Source organism: Scyliorhinus torazame, chromosome 16 (genome assembly GCF_047496885.1).
Source record: "Scyliorhinus torazame isolate Kashiwa2021f chromosome 16, sScyTor2.1, whole genome shotgun sequence".
NCBI lineage: Eukaryota > Metazoa > Chordata > Chondrichthyes > Carcharhiniformes > Scyliorhinidae > Scyliorhinus > Scyliorhinus torazame.
The window spans coordinates 94919867-94938213 of NC_092722.1; the positions used below are offsets into that span (position 1 = coordinate 94919867).

The 18347-nt window shown below is 51.4% G+C and overlaps 1 protein-coding gene across 2 annotated transcripts in view; it reads left to right on the forward strand.

Annotated features, from left to right (window-relative positions):
- The window catches only part of supv3l1 (SUV3-like helicase), a 287161-nt gene extending 282384 nt beyond the window's left edge, over nucleotides 1–4777 (forward strand). For both annotated transcript variants that reach the window (XM_072478761.1, XM_072478762.1), the window contains one exon: nucleotides 4133–4777. In XM_072478761.1, coding sequence (XP_072334862.1) covers nucleotides 4133–4619 — 487 coding nt within the window. In that variant the 3' untranslated portion in view covers nucleotides 4620–4777. The remainder of the gene's footprint in view (nucleotides 1–4132) is intronic.
- The last annotated feature ends 13570 nt before the right edge of the window (nucleotides 4778–18347 follow it).

Sequence of the window (18347 nt, forward strand, 5' to 3'; positions counted from 1 at the left end):
CCTTCCCAAAACAAAAAAGTCTATTCGCGAATAGACTTTGTGGACATAGGAGAAAAACGAAAACTCCTTACTCCTAGGTCTGCTAAATCTCCACGGGTCTACTCCTCCCATCTGCTCCATAAAATCTTTAAGCACCTTGGCTGCTGCCGGCCTCCTTCCAGTCCTGGACCTCGACCTGTCCAGCCCTGGTTCCAACACCGTATTGAAATCTCCCCCCATTACCAACTTTCCCACCTCTAGGTCCGGGATGCGTCCTAGCATACGCCTCATAAAATTGGCATCATCCCAGTTCGGGGCATATACGTTTACCAAAACCACCGTCTCCCCCTGTAGTTTGCCACTCACCATCACGTATCTGCCCCCGCTATCCGCCACTATAGTCTTTGCCTCAAACATTACCCGCTTCCCCACTAATATAGCCACCCCCCTGTTTTTCGTATCTAGTCCCGAATGGAACACCTGCCCCACCCAACCTTTGCGTAGTCTCACCTGGTCTATCAGTTTCAAGTGCGTTTCCTGTAACGTAACCACGTCTGCCTTAAGTTTCTTAAGGTGTGCGAGTACCCGTGCCCTCTTTATCGGCCCGTTCAGCCCTCTCATGTTCCACGTGATCAGCCGGGTTGGGGGGCTTTCCCCCCCCCCCCCTGTCGATTAGCCATCCCCTTTTTCCAGCTCCTCACCCGGTTCCCACGCAGCTGTGTCCCCCCCCAGGCGGTGCCCCCCCGCCCATCTCACCCCATACCAGCTCCCCCCTCTCCCCAGCAGCAGCAGCCCAATAATCCCCCCCCCCCACCCCCCGCTAGATCCCCCACTAGCGTAGTTACACCCCCCATGTTGCTCCCAGAAGTCAGCAAACTCTGGCCGACCTCGGCTTCCCCCCGTGACCTCGGCTCGCACTGTGCGACGCCCGCCATGATTATCATAGCGCGGGAACCAAGCCCACGCTTCCCCCTTGGCCCCGCCCCCAATGGCCAACGCCCCATCTCTTCCACCTCCTTTCCTCTCCCCACCACCTCCTGTGGAAGAGAGAAAAGTTACCACATCGCAGGATTAATAACATAAAACTCCTCTTCCCCCCCTTTTTACCCCCCTCTTCGCCCCCCATACTCGCCCCACCACTTTGTTTCAAACGTTCTTTTTTTAACAACCTGCTCATTCCAATTTTTCTTCCACGATAAAACTCCATGCCTCATCCGCCGTCTCAAAGTAGTGGTGCCTCCCTTGATATGTGACCCACAGTCTTGCCGGCTGCAGCATTCCGAATTTTATCTTCTTTTTGTGAAGCACCGCCTTGGCCCGATTAAAGCTCGTCCTCCTTCTCGCCACCTCCGCACTCCAGTCTTGGTATACGCGGATCACCGCGTTCTCCCACTTACTGCTCCGAGTTTTCTTTGCCCATCTAAGGACCATCTCTCTGTCCTTAAAACGGAGGAATCTCACCACTATGGCTCTAGGAATTTCTCCTGCTCTCGGTCCTCGCGCCAACACTCGGTATGCTCCCTCCACCTCCAGCGGACCCGCCGGGGCCTCCGCTCCCATTAACGAGTGCAGCATCGTGCTCACATATGCCCCGACGTCCGCTCCCTCCGCACCTTCAGGAAGACCAAGAATCCTTAGGTTGTTCCTCCTCGCGTTGTTCTCCAGCGCCTCCAGCCTTTCCACACATCGTTTATGGTGTGCCTCGTGCATCTCCGTCTTCACCACCAGGCCCTGTATGTCGTCCTCATTCTCGGCAGCCTTTGCCTTCACGACCCGAAGCTCCCGCTCCTGGGTCTTTTGCTCCTCCTTTAGCCCTTCGATCGCCTGTAATATCGGGGCCAACAGCTCCTTCTTCAATTCCTTTTTTAGTTCTTCCACGCAGCATTTCAAAAACTCGTGTTGTTCAGGGCCCCATATTAAACTGCCACCTTCCGACGCCATCTTGGATTTTGCTTGCCTTCCTTGCCGCTGCCCTAAAGGATCCACCGCAATCCGGCCACCTTCCTCTCCTTTTTTCATCCGTATCCAGGGGGGATTCCCTTCTGGTTCACCGCACAGTACTTTTAGCCGTTAAAATTGCCGTTGGGGCTCTTATTAAGAGCCCAAAAGTCCGTTCCACCGGGAGCTGCCGAAACGTGCGACTCAGCTGGTCATCGCCGCACCCGGAAGTCCAATCAGATCTTTCATAATACCATACGAAATAGGAGCAGGAAAAGACCATTGGCAACGACAATTTTGAGGGTATTAAACGGAAACTTTCAAAAGTTGATTGGGGGTGCCTATTTGCAGGCAAGGGAACAGCTGGTAAGTGGGAGTCTTTTCAAAAAGGTGTTAACTGGGGTCCAGGTGTGCCCTCTTAGAGTGAAGAGTAAGGCTGGTGGAAGGAGGGAACCCTGGATGACTCGGGATATTGAGGCCATGCTCAAAAGGAAGAAGGAGCTGGGATCAAATGGATCCCTTGAAGAGTATAGGGCTTGTCGGAGTAGAGTTAAAAATCAGGAGGGCAAGAAGGGGACATGAGATTGTCTTGGCAAACTCGAGGTAAGCTGAAGCAAAAAAGGTTGGTTCATTTTTATGCACAGGTGAGAGAGGCTTTGCAATGTGCATCCCTTTTCACTCCCACAATAAATGGGGGTTAAGGAGAAAGGAAGCGGGTTCAGTGCACGACCACAACAAAATGTAAGTTAGGGTTTTAGAGTCCAGAATCAAAAATCTAATGGAATGTTCCTTTGGATGGAAGGTTGGCTGATAGAAGGGTGATCCTATCTTTCCAGTAGTGAGACTAAAACAATGGGAGAAGGCGCATTGAGTGAGCTAGTCTTCGAGGCACAAGTTTCCAGTAGTTTTGATGAAGGCCATCTACTTGATGGTAGGTAGCGCAGGTTATTTGCCTGGAGTCCTGTTCTCAGCAGAGGTCAAACAGTAACTGACTATAAGGTCCAAAGACTATGATTAAAGAAATTCAGATAGCCCAAGTCTCAGTCACATGATACTGGTTTCAGGGTGTTAAACAAAGTCATCATATTGAAATAATCGTTAGAACAGTTAATGCTGAGACCATTATGACCATTATTGGAGATTAGGACTTTATCCGTAGCTGTCTGGAGCAGACCAAGCATCTGCTGGACCATTGTGTTAGCTTGTCTGGAATGTTTGTGCAATACAGGGTGTGTGTTACATTCCAAATGTTTGATGTGTTAGCCTTTGTTCACTTTGAAATAGCTCAGAATGTTCGGGAAGCCAACATGTGATCAGCTTTAAGGATATGCTCGGAACTCTCACTATTTCTTCCTTGGCCTAGTGATCTAATTACAGTTCACATCTTAGACCGGGCAGCACGGTAGCACAAGTGGATAGCACTGTGGCTTCACAGCGTCAGGGTCCCACGTTCGATTCCCGGCTTGGGTCACTGTCTCTGCGGAGTCTGCACGTTCTCCCCGTGTGTGCGTGGGTTTCCTCCGGGTGCTCCGGTTTCCTCCCACAGTCCAAAGACATGCAGGTTAGGTGGATTGGCCATGCTAAATTGCCCTTAGTGTCCAAAAAGGTTAGGAAGGGTATTGGGTTACGGGGAGAGGGTGGAAGTGAGGGCTTAAGTGGGTCGGTGCAGACTCGATGGGCCGAATGGCCTCCTCCTGCACTGTCTGTTCTATTAGTCAAACAGTTTTTCCCCAACTGAGAACTTTTATTCCTAGTTTATCTTTATTCTTTTCCATAGCTACTCTAAATCAAACTGAATTATGATCATTTTTACTAAAGCTGATGCCTCATTTCCCTGCCCAGCTTCATTCTCTAAAACTAAGCCCAGAGCTAATGCCTTGTGCTGAGCTTGCAATTAATTTTAAGAATTCTGACCTTTTAAACTAATTTTATTCCACTTAATATGAGGGAAACCCTGTAGCTGCACGTTTTAGAGATTTGTCTGTACATTTGCCTTTCTCTCTCCCTATAACTTTTTGTGAGTCTACAATGCTTTCTTGGTTGTGTGATTGCTCCTTTTTTTGTTCCTTAGTTCATTCCATATAACCTCACTTGATGATCCTCCTGCCATCTCATCCCTCCTCACAACTATAATTGGTTCCCCTCTTTGGTCTAGATTGATTCTGGACCCCGCTCTGGATTGATTTTAATCTCTGTTCCTTGTGATCTGTTTCAGTTATCGGTTCATGGACATGTTCCCAGACGTGAATCATGTCCGAGATATTCAGACTGAGCTGGACAGTATTATACAGATTGGAGTGAAGAATATCACCCGTCTGATTCGTGCATCTGATTCCATCTCCACGGCAGCCACTACAGGATTCGATGATGTCCCTGTACGTGGCAGGATACGGACAAATGGGAGGATAAACATGGAGGGCACAAATACCAAGGATCAGGTTTTCAGTGGCTCTCGGCGAATCCGAGGATCCAAGGCTTTAGGTTACAAAGCAGTGGTTTGTAAAGCAGGTACATCTCAGAGAGCTGGTGACTCTTTGAGTACAAGGCTGGTTCAACAAGGACACCTCACAGCTGAATTACTGCAGCAGCTTCAGGAGGAGTGGTCAGCAAGCCAGGTACATGGTCCCCAAGCTCAAAGAGATTCCGTTGCTCAAGATCGAGATAAAAGTACTTCCAAAGGATTGAGAAAGAAGAAGAAATAAATTCAACATATTTATTCAACTCTTAAACATTTTCTTTCCAGTTTAAACAATAAAGATGTGATTGGACTAGGTGTAAAAGTTCCAGGTTTTTCAGCTCCTTTGATACCTTTGACTGCCAACAGCGCAGAAACCAAAGTAAAAATATATTTTCCATACAAGAGCCTCCCTCGTATTTTTACTTTTGGAATTGTGGTGCCAGAAGCCACTCTAATTCATAGATTATCATAGAATTTACAGTGCAGAAGGAGGCCATTTGGCCCGTCGAGTCTGCACCGGCTCTTGGAAAGAGCACCCTACCCAAGGTCAATACTTCTACCCTATCCCCATAATTCAAAGTAGCTCAGCACGAATCCCAGACCAGATTGGATTAAGAACATCTGTTGTCTTTAATTGAAGAGCACCTCAACGGAGGAGAAAGGCTTTTCTCGAGTTTAGGTCATTGTCAGCTCAAGGTGTGGGCAGTGCTGGTGAAATGAAGGAAATGGGGATGCAAAAACCTGGGGAATTTGATGAGTTTTGTGCATTGAGGGAGCAGATTCTGTTCTGCCATTTAAGAAAGAAAACAAGAAACAATCAGAGACCAAGAGTTTAACTGTAGGACCATTAATTAGAATTAATTCAAAAGCAGAAAATACTGGACAATCTCAGCAGGTCTGATAGCATCTGGGAGAGAAAAGGGAGCTAATGTTTTTAGTCTGAATGACAGTCCAAAAGTGAGAAATCATGGACGGGCAGCTGAGACCTGTTACTTGCCATTCCTGTGCCACGTGGGACAATTCACATATCTCAGGCAACCATGATTTTGGGAAGTGTCTCCACTCCTCAAGCTCTGGATTCACGAGTGGAACATCAGAGAGTTTCCTGGATGGACGTTTGAACAGGTGGTCACCCCTCAGGCAGTAAGAGTTCAGGCTAGTAGTTGGGTGGCCATTGGAAAGAGGCAGAAAGTGCCTTTGGGTATTTTCTCCATTCAAACTGGTGCTCAGCGTCGGAAACTGCAGTGAGTGGTGATACCGGAAGGAGTGCAGTTCTGATCATAGCACTAATGGCAAGGGACGGCACAGGAGGGAACAGCAAAGTGCAGACATGCAGTCGTTAAAGAAAACTTGAGTTAGGGGAACAGACTGGCATTTCTGTAATCGTCGCACTACATGCTGCATTGCCTGGTTCAAGGGTAAAGGACATCATAGAATTCCTACAGTGCAGAAAGAGGCCATTTGGCCCATTGAATTGGCACCGACCTTCCGAAAGAGAACCTCACCTAGGCCACCTCCCCTGTAACCCCACCCTAGACACTAAGGGGCAATTTAGCATAGCCAAACCACCTGCACATCTTTGGACTGTGGGAGGAAACCCATGCAGACACGGGGAGAACATACAAACTCCACACAGGCAGTCACCCAAGGTCAAAATTGAAGCAGGTCCCTGGCATTGTGGGACAGCAGTGCTAGTCACTGTGCCCTCCTCATGGAGAGGATGCAACATATTCTGAAGTTGTATATTTGATATCCATGACACAGAGAGAGCAGACACTGAGGTCCTGCAGTCAGATTTTCAAACTTGAGGGGAGAAGTTAAAAAGTAGGACTCCTGGATTACTCTCTTTGCCATGCACTGGAGTGTAGGTTAAGGAAGATTGGGAGGGCCAGTGTGTGACTTTAGGCATGATACAAGAGGGAGGACCTCAGATTCCTGGGGCATTGGGACCAGTTCTGGGACAAGATGCACTTAAAAAGGTTGAATCTCAACAGGACTGGGACCAATGTCCTCACAGGGTGGTTCAGTAGTGTGGGGAAAGTTTGAACTAACTTGGCAGCGGAAGGGCACTATCATATAGATGTAGAAAAGAAGAATGCGGTGCATAAAATGAGTTGGATAGTAGGAAGTAGGACCTTAGATGGCAGTGAATGAAGGAGAATGGCCAGGAATGCAAAGGTTTAGAATGTGTACATAAACAGTGTGATGAATAAGGTTGGTGAACTGCAGGAACAAATAGCCAGATGGGAGAATACATTACGAGATCTAGTGCCAGGAAATTAGGTGGAGAAAGTATCAGATAAAACTTGGTAAAAATGATCATTGTATCTTAAGATTTAGAGAGGAGAGCAAGGAATAATCTACGGTAGGACTTCAAAATTGGAAGACGGCTGGCATCAATGTGGGGGGGGGGGGTGCGGGGGAATCTACCAAGGTTAAATAGGGCTAAAGTTTGTTTCAGATACAGCCTACATATGTTCCAACAAGGATGAAAGGTAGGGGAACCAAAACCAGGACTCCTTGGTTGACGCAAGAGATAGAGAATATGGTGAAACCAAAAAAAAAGGGTTGATGCATGTCAGATGAATTCTACAAGCAACCAGTTCAAATACAATAAATTGAGAAATGAAGACGAAAATAAGAATGGCCAAGAGAGTTAGAATAGAATAGTGGTATAAGGTGAGCGCACATCATCATGTGGTATGTAAATAATAGACGGTGGTGTGGGCCCTATTCAGGACAAAGAGACACATAATGAGAGCTGCAGGACAAGACTAGAATTTGGCCTTGAGTATTTTGTATTTGTGTTCACTAAGGAAGAGGATGCTGATAAAATGCCTATAGATGCAGAGACAATAGAGATAATGGATGGGATGAATACTAATCAGCAAGATGTGCTGGACAGTCTGCCTGTGCTAAGAGTGGAAATGTCCCCAGGTCCGGATGGCCAAGGACGTGGGATTGGAGATAGAGAAAGACTTTCCATAATGTTCCAAACAACTCGATAAGGGCAATCCTAGTAACTACTCACCAGTCAATTTAACGTCATGGATAAGGCTTTAGGAATACTGGAAAGATTAACTGGCATTTGGAGAGGTTTAGGTTGATTAAGGAGAGCCAACACAGATTTGTGAAAGGCAGAGCTTGTGTGACTTGGATTTTTTGATCAAATAATAAAGAAGGTTGAATGTTTCTAGATTTTAAGAACATGTTTGATGCAGCACCACATAGGCTGATTACGGTCAGTGTCAAATTGGATTAAAATTGATTTGCTTAAGGGCAGAAAACTGAGTGGTGGCAAATGACTATTTTGCAGACTGGAATTTCTCACGGTCAGTGCTTTTTTGATATATATATATATATATATAGATGATTTGGACATGGGAATTCAGAGTAAAACTTCAAAATTTGCAGATTATATTCAACGTGGAGGTGTGGATGATACCAAGCGACTGCAACAGGACTGCTGGCAGAATATTGACACTTGACAGATGGAACTTAATATGGAGCACTGTTCAATTCCCGTACCAGCCTCCCCGAACAGGCGCCGGAATGTGGCGACTACGGGCTTTTCACAGTAACTTCATTTGAAGCCTACTTGTGACAATAAGCAATTTTCATTTCATTTCATTTCATGGAGCAGTGTGAAGTGATAGATTTTAGCAGAAGGGATAGAGGCAATATTGACTGAATAGCAGTTCTATAGAGTGCACGACCTTGGGGTGCATGTGCATTGATCCCCATAGCATACCAATCTTGGGTTTCATAAAGAGAAGTATTGAGGACAGAAGCAGGGAAGTTATGCTGAATTTTATAAAGTTCTGGTTTGGCCACAAGGGAGGATTGTCCTGTTCACACATTTGGAAGGATGTGAGGTTCCTTGAAGGGAGAGGAGGGGGTGGGGGCAGCCGAGGAGATTTAGGAGAAGGATTCCCCAGGGATGAGGGAGGTTAGCTACAAGGTTAGATATGAGAAGCTGGAGCAGAGGGGTTAAGATATAGAGGGGTACAACGTTGTGACAGGTCTACAAAGAAAGTTTTTGTTTCCACTGAGCGCTGAATTTGAGTGCAATAGTGAGAGTTTGGTGACTGAGGCATATTAAGAGTTCATTTTTATCTAGTCTTGCCTTTTATTTCGTTAATTAACTTAAAAGTTGCTGTTTGGTTTAGACCTTTTATAGGGTCTCACTACTCTAATTTAATAGGGGAATTAAAAAAAAAATTTGTTTGTGTTTTGCCTTTTAAAATATTTTTGGGTTTTTTGTGGTTATTTTTCATGAAGTGATTACCTGTAATTTATTTACACGTAACAGGATAAAGCCAGCATCCACCACTGACACTGGTGTGATGCTGGTGTGACAACCAAACAAAAGAACTTAAAGTAACTGATGGATAAATCAAAAGAGGGGAGTGCCCCAAAATGAGTGGAGCACAGCCCAAAAAGAACGAGAAAGGAAACAAAAACTTATCAAAAACCCGTTAAATTAAAGTGTAAAAATCGGGGTCGATAAGGCAATCCACCCCTGCGGTGCCCACCGAGCACGGAAGGCCTCGAGTGTGCTCGTGGACACCGTCTGCTCCCGCTCCAGGGACACCCGACCGCGAATGAGGCTGCGGAAGATGGGCAGACAGTCAGGCTGGATGACCCTCTCGGTCGCCTGCTGCCTGGACCTATAAATGGCAAGTTTGGCCAAGCCCAGGAGCAAGTTCACGAGGAGGTCCTCTGCCTTCCCCGTACCTCTCCGCACTGGATATCCGTAGATCAGGAGCGTGGGGCCGAAGTGCAAAGAAAACCTCAACAAAAACGCTGTCAAGAAACCAAAAAGGGAGTGCAGCCTAGGACAGACAACATAAATGTGCTCCATGGTCTCCCCCAGGCTGCTAAAGTGGCAAGTCTCTTGACAAAGCCGTGAAGTGTTTTAAATGATGGTTGCACGGCTCTGCATGCGCAGCACCCTCACCCCAGATCCCCTAGTTTTATGGGGAGAACAGTTCCATATAAGGACCTCCAGTGGGGACCTCCACTGCCAGACGGCACCGAGGCACGCCAAGGCGTGTCTGGGCAGCGGGCGAGGGCAAAGAGGTGGAAGGCGTGCAACAGCAGGCCATATAGAAAACCCCTCCGCGCAGTGCGAAAAGGCATGAAGGATATTTACGCGAGGCGGCTGGGGTTGTGGGGCACCAGCACCCAGGAGGCGTTCCGGAGTTTGGGACCAATGTGGAATTCCGTCCGAGCAGGGGTCCACTCAAGACGGGATGTCACTGCACAACTGCATCGTCTCGAGTTTTGACCACAAACGTTTTGAGGCCTTGGATAGCATCGGCCGCGCACCGGACAGACACCGCTCCGTGCCTGGCAAGCTCGTAAGGTGTCATCCAGCCCGCCACCCAGCACGTCCCCAATCCTGGTCACCCCAGCATCCACAGCCCCCCGCTCCACCAGCCATTTGAATGGATATTGGCGGAGGTGGGGGTTCCTGAGCAGCGGCTCCCTTACGACACCCACTACTCCTGACGGGGGAGAGCTGCGGCGCGTGGCGACCGTGTTCCAGACTTTGAGAAGCTGGTGCAAGACGGTCAGCACCAGCACAGAGTTCCAAAGACCTTTCTGGTCAATGAACAGGAACTGCCCGTCGTAGTTCAGGCCGTGCATCTGGCGGAAGAAATACGTCGCCAGGGCACACCATCGTGGATGAGGCTCAACATACAGGTATTGCTGCAGAGTCTGAAGGCGGAAAGTCGCGACCTGGGTGCAAAGGCACACCAGCGCCAAACCGCCCTCCACAATCGGGAGACTCAAGACCTCCGCAGTGACCCAGTGCAATCCTTTGTCCCAGAAGAACCGAAGCAGGGTTCTCTGGATGCGTGGTCAAAGTGACCAGCCGGTACCACAGCCTGGAGGCGATCAGCTGGTTTATGATGAGAACCCAGTCCCTGTGGGACAGAACTCGGAGCAGTCCTGCCCAGCGTACCAGGCAAGTGGTGACCTTGGGCTCCAGCTCCTGTCAGTTCGTCGGCCAGGCTTCCTCTGCCGGGCAAAGATGGACTCCCAAGTAGAGGATGTTGGTCCGGCTCCAGCTAACGGGCCTGAGCTCTGGGAGGGGGTCCATCTGCCATGGACTGACCGGGAGTCCGGAACATTTAGCCCAGTTAATCCTAGCAGAAGACTCGGCGGAGTACAGAGCCGGGCACTCTCGCATCCTCCGCAGGTCACCGGGGTCAGTGAACATGAGGAGCAAGTCATCAGCGTAAGCCGAGAGGACCACCTCCATGTCCGGCTCACGCAGAATCAGCCCCGACAACCTCCGCCGCAGGAGGCGCAGGAAAGGCTCCACGCATAGAGAATAAAGTTGGCCGGATAAGGGTCAGCCCTGACGCACTCCTCTCCCAAAGCAAAGGGCCCCGTTTACCTTAATCAGACACTGAGGCGGCATACAGTAATCGGATCTGGGCGACGAAGCGCCGAACCCGAAAGCTCGCAGAGTCCTGAGCAAATACTCGTGCCCCACCCTATCGACCGCCTTCTGCTGGTCAAGAGACAGGAAGGTGCTCGACATGCCAATCCTCTGGGTAAAATGAATTATGTCCCAGACCAGATGGATGTTATCGTAAATGGTACAGTCCGGGACTGTGTAGGACTGGTCAGGGTGAATCATGTGGTCCAGCACGGGGCCAAGGCGTAAAGACATCGTCTTGGCAAAGATTCTGTAGTCTGTGCTGAAGAGGGTGACCGGTCGCAAGTTTTTAAGTAGGCGGAGATCCCCCATCTTGGGCAGCAGGGCAATGACGGCCCTGTGTCACGAAAGGAGCATCTCCCCGTAAAGATACATTCCCCCAAGACCCCCGCATAGTCGCTCCCCAGGACGTCCAAGAACGCTCTGAAGAACTCCACGGTCAACCCGTCCAGCCAAGGGGTTTTGCCCGTGACAAGCTGTCCTGGGCGCCGGTCAGCTCTTGGAGGTTGATGGCTTGATCGAGCTTCCCGGCGCCCTCCGGGCCGACCTGCGGCAGGTCCTCCCACAAAACTCTGCACGCGTCCTCGCTGGACGGATCCGGAGAGAAGAGGTCGGAATAAAAGTCCCTAATCAGGGTCCTGACCCCCTCCGGATCCGAGACGAGGGACCCATCGTCGGCCAGCAGCTTAGAAATCTGCCGACGGGCCCCGTGTCCTCTTTCCAGTGAGTAGAAGGGGGAGCCGCAGTCCATGTCTGTCAGGAGATGGATCCGCGACCTCACGTACGTGCTGCGGGACCCGGCAAGTTGCAGGTGCCGCAATGCGCCCTTCTCTCTGTACACCAGCCCCAGGGATGGGTCCTCATTGGGCTGAGCAAGACGTGACTCCAAATCTAAGAGTTCCTCAGCCAATTTGGTGATCGTGGAGTTCCGCCCCACCATAGATGCCTTAGTGTACCCCTGACAGAAGGCACGGGTGTGAGTCTTGCCCACGTCCCACCATAGCCTCAAAGAGGGGAAGCCACCCCGCTTCCTTCTCCAGCCGGCCCAGAAACGGCGAAACGAGTCCAGGAACCGCTCGTCCTCCAGCAGCAGGTTGTTAAAGTGCCAGTACGTGGACCGTGTCTGTGCGCGGGACGGGGTGAGCCCCTCCCACACCAGGTGGTGATCCAAGCACGGCACCTGCTCCACAGAGGCCGTTGGAACGCTGGGCATGTACGTCTTGGAAATATAAAGACGGTCAATTCTGGACGCCCTGAACGGAGGGCGCACAAAGATGTACACCCGCAATTCAGGATGGAGAATCCGCCAGACGTCCACCAGGTCGAAGGACCTAACCAGGTCCCTCAAATTCACTGCCGAGCTGCGCTGGTTTCCATGACGGTCCTCGTCCTGGAGGGTGCAATTAAAATCCCCTCCGAGGACGATGCACTCGCCCACCGGGTTGGTGCCTAGAAGAGTGGACACTTTTTTGAAGAAAGTCGCCTGCTGTGACCCTACCAGGGGAGCGCAGACATTCACAAAGTGAAGCAGCACTTCCCCGTCGTGGACCGTTAAGTGGAACAGACGGCCTGGCACTGGCTCCTTGACCCCCAAGATCTCCGGCTGAAAATGTGGAGCCAACAAGATAGCCACCCCGCCCGAACGTGGGACCAATTGACTCATGAAGACTCCCCCTTGCCACTCCAGGGTCCACTGAGCTTCGTCACCCAGAATGGAGTGGGTTTCCTGTAGGAAGCACACCCCGTACTTTCCGTACCAAAGGACAGGGAAGCACTGGAAACGGCGATTTGCCTCCTTGCTGCCGTTGATGTTGAGGCTGGCTATGGTTACCTTCAAGTCAGTTGTAGCATGTATCCATCACCAATCACCCCAGTGCTTGGAGGAAGTAGAGGGTCGTCGCCCCCTCCACTCCCTCAGGAGCCCCGCGAGGAACAGAAGAGCTTGGCACTGTTCCCCCTGGTCCTGATCGAATTGCCTCGCCTCTTTGGCATAGGCGCAGGCAAACTCAAGGAGCAGCCCCAGATATCCCCAGCTGTCCAGGACCAGCCGCACACAGTCCTGGTGACCGTGATACGTTTTAAAAAATGCTCGGAGTTCTCCCGAAAGAGATGAGGGGAGACTCGGTGCCAGGTGTGAGGGCACCCTCTGCCTCGCTGCAGAGAGAGTCGAAATCTCCTCCTCACCCGTCACCGAGCAGCAGTCACCACCCGAGCCCGAGTCCCCCGCCACATGGAGTGCGGCGGGCAACACGGGCCCACCGACTAGCCGTAGGCCCGAGTCTATCCCACCCCCAGGATCGTTCTCGGGCGGATCCCTCGCAGGCTTCTCCCGCCGTTCTGGGTCCGTGGGAGGCGGCGGCTCTGACTCCGCCTCCACCATTCGATGCCGGGCCCTCGGAGAGACTCGGGAAAATTCCCGGGAACAACTTCAGGATGGAACCTGGGCTCCCTGGCATCGTTTGCTTTGGTGTTGTGAGCAGGGAGCCCTCCTCGCCGTAGCCCGCCCCCTACCCAAATACATACGGACACTGGTGGTTGCCGCCGGCCCCCGACGACGAACAAAAGGAGGTGACTGGGCAGTAAAACTCCACCGGGCGGAACGAGCCCTCGGGGGGTCACGTCTCCGCCTGGCCCCGGGCCTCCCTGCTCGGGGCACGACGGCAGCTTGGAGGCCTCCCTGGCCTTTTTAACTGGGCTGGGCGTCAGAGTGATGGGGACAAACACAGGAGACACCCAACCCCGCTCGCCCGGGACCTCCTCCCGGGTCAGGCGGACAAAAATCTGACGGTGGAAGGAGTATACATGGCGGAGCGAGGGGTCCCGAAGGCAGAGTGTCAGCGGCACCACTCCGGACCTGACCTCCCCCAGTAAGTTGAGATGGGGGAGGAGGAGCTTGGTGGGGAGGTAGGGTGGGATGTTGGAGAGAACGACACGTTCGGCAGTGGCCTCCAGCAGGTCCACCGCCACGTGTGTCCCGCCCACTGTGAGCCCCCTTTCCAGGACACGGTGGACCGCCTGCTCGGCCCGCAGGAAAAACAGGGCCTTGCCATACATCCTTGAGGCGGCTACGATGGCCGAGGGGCCGGCGACCCCGCCCATCGCACGGGCGCACGCCTCGATGGTCATGGTGGGGTGGCCATAACATTTGACCCCAAGTTGCCGCGATGGTAGGCGGAAGGGTGAGGGGGCCGTGGAGGCAGCGGAAGGTCGAGAGGCTGCCACCCCCGCATAGGTTCTTGGCCACCCTGCCCCCGGCAGAGTGGAGAAATGCCCCTGGGGTACTGGCCATGCCCACCCCTGGTACGGCACGGCAGTGTAACTGAGATCAGCGTAGTTGGGGGGGGGGAGGGGGGGGTGATGGATGTGGCACCACAACAGAAGGTGCCACAAGGGAAAGGTTGCAGGTCAACAGCAGAGCGGGGCAGCGTTCTTCAGCCCTGGAGGGGCATAAATCAATGTCCCAAGCTGCCCCACAACTGCCACAGGTGGTGAAAAGGTGGGTGGACGATGCTCTTCAGCCCTATGGGGGCCCGAAACAAAGTCTTTTGGCTTCACAGCAGCCCAGGTGGTCCCACTCCCACCTCAGGCAGAGGGGTGGGAGGAAAGAGGCAGGCAGCAGGGCCTTCACCGCGGGTGGGGGCCTACAGCAATAGGACCCAGGTGGTCCCACTCCCACCTCAGGTAGAGGAGTGGGAGGACAGAAGGCAGGACCTGCTGCCCTGGATGGTCCCACTCCCACCTCGGGCAGAGGGGTGGGAGGACAGAAGGCAGGCAGCAGGGTGTGCACCCCAGGAGGGGCACAGCACCAGGCCCCAGGATGTCCCACTTCCACCTCAGGCAGAGGGGAGGGAGGACAGAAGGCAGGCAGCAGGGCCTTCACCCCAGCAGGAGACCTGCAGCAATAGGCCCCAGATGGTGCCACTCCCACCTCAGGCAAGGGGTGGGAGTACAGAAAGCAGTGCCATCACCCTGATATGCCATCAATGAACACATGACGAGTGGTGAACGGAACTGAGGCTTTAATAAACTAAACAGAAAGCCTCCTGGCCTCTGATCCCGAACTGCGGGAGCGGCGGAGACTAGCCACCTTCATACCGAGCCCGAGGTGAGGGGGAGCCAGCAGGCAGTGGTTTACCACATTACACATAATACAGTGGCAGTTTACCACAATACACATATATACTACAGTGGTTCGGAGCCAGCTCACCCAGGCATGTGGCAATACAACAGTACAGTACAATACAGTGGTTTACCACACACCCCAGGAGGGGGCACAGCACCAGGCCCCAGGTGGTCCCACTCCCATCTCAGGCAGAGGGGAGGGAGGACAGAAGGCAGGACCTGCAGCCCTGGATGGTACCACTCCCACATTGAAAACAGCGCGGGAGCTGAGGGAGCCAGGACTCTGAAAACAGCACGAGAGCTGAGTGAGCCGGGACAGTGAAAACGCGGGAGGAGAGTGAGCCGGGACAGCGAAAACAGCGCGAGCGTAGAGACAGCCGGGACAGTGAAAACAGCGCGGGAGGAGAGCGAGCCAGAACAGTGAAAACAGCGCGGGAGATTTAAAAAGCGCGGGAGCGGCGAGTCGGAGCGGAGATTTTAAAAGATTCTAAAAGTGCCTAGTTTCGGGAGCCGTTTGGAGGAGTAGGAGCAGTCTCTGTCAGGGAGAGAACCTGAGAACATCTAAGACCCTCAGAAGGTAAGAAGGTAAGTAAGTGATTTTAACTCATTTTTACTTTTGTACCTTTTTCAAATTGTGTGTGTCGGGGGGAAACTGAAGTGACATCACAGAAAAGCTGTGGCCTGAGTGGCTGGTTGGCAATCTACACTAAATTAAAAATATTAAGCATTGGTAACTAATTAAACATAATTACTTAATTATAATTTAGAGGGATATCTAAGCCAGAGATCGGAGAGTACTATATTTAGCTTTCGCATTTCTATTAGAAATCTAGTGCTAGGAAACAGATAGTTAACAGTAACTTTGAAATTTAAAAAAGAAAAAAAATTTCTTTAAATTTAATTTTAATTTTAATTAATTGACGCAATGTCAGTTAGAGGGGTGCAGTGCTCTGACTGTGAGATGTGGCAGGTCCGGGAGGCTTCCAGCGTCCCGGATGGCTTCATCTGCAGAAAGTGCACCCAACTGGAGCTCCTCACAGACCGCATGGTTCGGTTGGAGCAGCAATTGGATGCACTTAGGAGCATGCAGGTGGCGGAAAGTGTCATAGATCGCATTTATGGAAATGTGGTCACACCCAAGGTGCAGGCAGATAAATGGGTGACCACCAGAAAGGGCAGGCAGTCAGTGCAGGAACCCCTGTGGTTGTCCCCCTCTCGAACAGGTATACCCCTTTGGATACTGTCGGGGGGATAGCCTATCAGGGGAAAACAGCAGCAGCCAGAGCAGTGGCACCGCGGCTGGCTCTGATGTTCAGAAGGGAGTGTCAAAGCGCAGAAGAGTAATAGTAATAGGGGACTCTATAGTCAGGGGCACAGATAGGCGCTTCTGTGGACGTGAAAGAGACTCCAGGATGGTATGTTGCCTCCCTGGTGCCAGGGTCCAGGATGTCTCCGAACGGGTAGAGGGCATCCTGAAGGGGGAGGGCAAACAGGCAGAGGTCGTACATATTGGTACTAACGACATAGGCAGGAAGGGGCATGAGGTCCTGCAGCAGGAGTTCAGTGAGCTCGGCAGAAAGTTAAAAGACAGGACCTCTAGGGTTGTAATCTCGGGATTACTCCCTGTGCCACGTGCCAGTGAGGCTAGAAATAGGAAGATAGAGCAGCTAAACACGTGGCTAAACAGCTGGTGTAGGAGGGAGGGTTTCCGTTATCTGGACCACTGGGAGCTCTTCCGGGGCAGGTGTGACCTGTATAAGAAGGACGGGTTGCATCTAAACCAGAGAGGCATAAATATCCTGGCCGCGAGGTTTGCTAGTGTCACACGGGAGGGTTTAAACTAGTATGGCAGGGGGGTGGGCACGGGAGCAATAGGTCAGAAGGTGAGAGCATTGAGGGAGAACTAGGGAATAGGGACAGTGTGGCTCTGAGGCAGAGCAGACAGGGAGAAGTTGCTGAACACAGCGGGTCTGGTGGCCTGAAGTGCATATGTTTTAATGCAAGAAGTATTACGGGTAAGGCAGATAAACTTAGAGCTTGGGTTAGTACTTGGAACTATGATGTTGTTGCCATTACAGAGACCTGGTTGAGGGAAGGGCAGGATTGGCAGCTAAACGTTCCAGGATTTAGATGTTTCAGGCGGGATAGAGGGGGATGTAAAAGGGGAGGCGGAGATGCGCTACTGTTTCGGGAGAATATCACAGCTGTACTGCGGGAGGACACCTCAGAGGGCAGTGAGGCTATATGGGTAGAGATCAGGAATAAGAAGGGTGCAGTCACAATGTTGGGGGTTTACTACAGGCCTCCCAAAAGCCAGCGGGAGATAGAGGAGCAGATAGGTAGACAGATTTTGGAAAAGAGTAAAAACAACAGGGTTGTGGTGATGGGAGACTTCAACTTCCCCAATATTGACTGGGACTCACTTAGTGCCAGGGGCTTATACGGGGCGGAGTTTGTAAGGAGCATCCAGGAGGGCTTCTTAAAACAATATGTAGACAGTCCAACTAGGGAAGGGGCGGTATTGGGGAATGAGCCCGGCAAGGTGGTAGATGTTTCAGTAGGGGAGCATTTCGGTAACAGTGACCTCAATTCGGTAAGTTTCAAAGTACTGGTGGACAAGGATAAGAGTGGTCCTAGGATGAATGTGCTAAATTGGGGGAAGGCTAATTATAACAATATTAGGCGGGAACTGAAGAACATAGATTGGGGGCGGATGTTTGAGGGCAAATCAACATCTGACATGTGGGAGGCTTTCAAGTGTCAGTTGAAAGGAATTCAGGACCGGCATGTTCCTGTGAGGAAGAAGGCAATTTTCGGGAACCTTGGATGACGAGAGATATTGTAGGCCCCGTCAAAAAGAAAAAGGAGGCATTTGTCAGGGCTAAAAGGCTGGGAACAGACGAAGCCTGCGTGGAATATAAGGAAAGTAGGAAGGAACTTAAGCAAGGAGTCAGGAGGGCTAGAAGGGGTCACGAAAAGTCATTGGCAAATAGGGTTAAGGAAAATCCCAAGGCTTTTTACACGTACATAAAAAGCAAGAGGGTAGCCAGGGAAAGGGTTGGCCCACTGAAGGATAGGCAAGGGAATCTATGTGTGGAGCCAGAGGAAATGGGCGAGGTACTAAATGAATACTTTGCGTCAGTATTCACCAAAGAGAAGAAATTGGTAGATGTTGAGTCTGGAGAAGGGTGTGTAGATAGCCTGGGTCACATTGAGATCCAAAAAGACGAGGTGTTGGGTGTCTTAAAAAATATTAAGGTAGATAAGTCCCCAGGGCCTGATGGGATCTACCCCAGAATACTGAAGGAGGCTGGAGAGGAAATTGCTGAGGCCTTGACAGAAATCTTTGGATCCTCGCTGTCTTCAGGGGATGTCCCGGAGGACTGGAGAATAGCC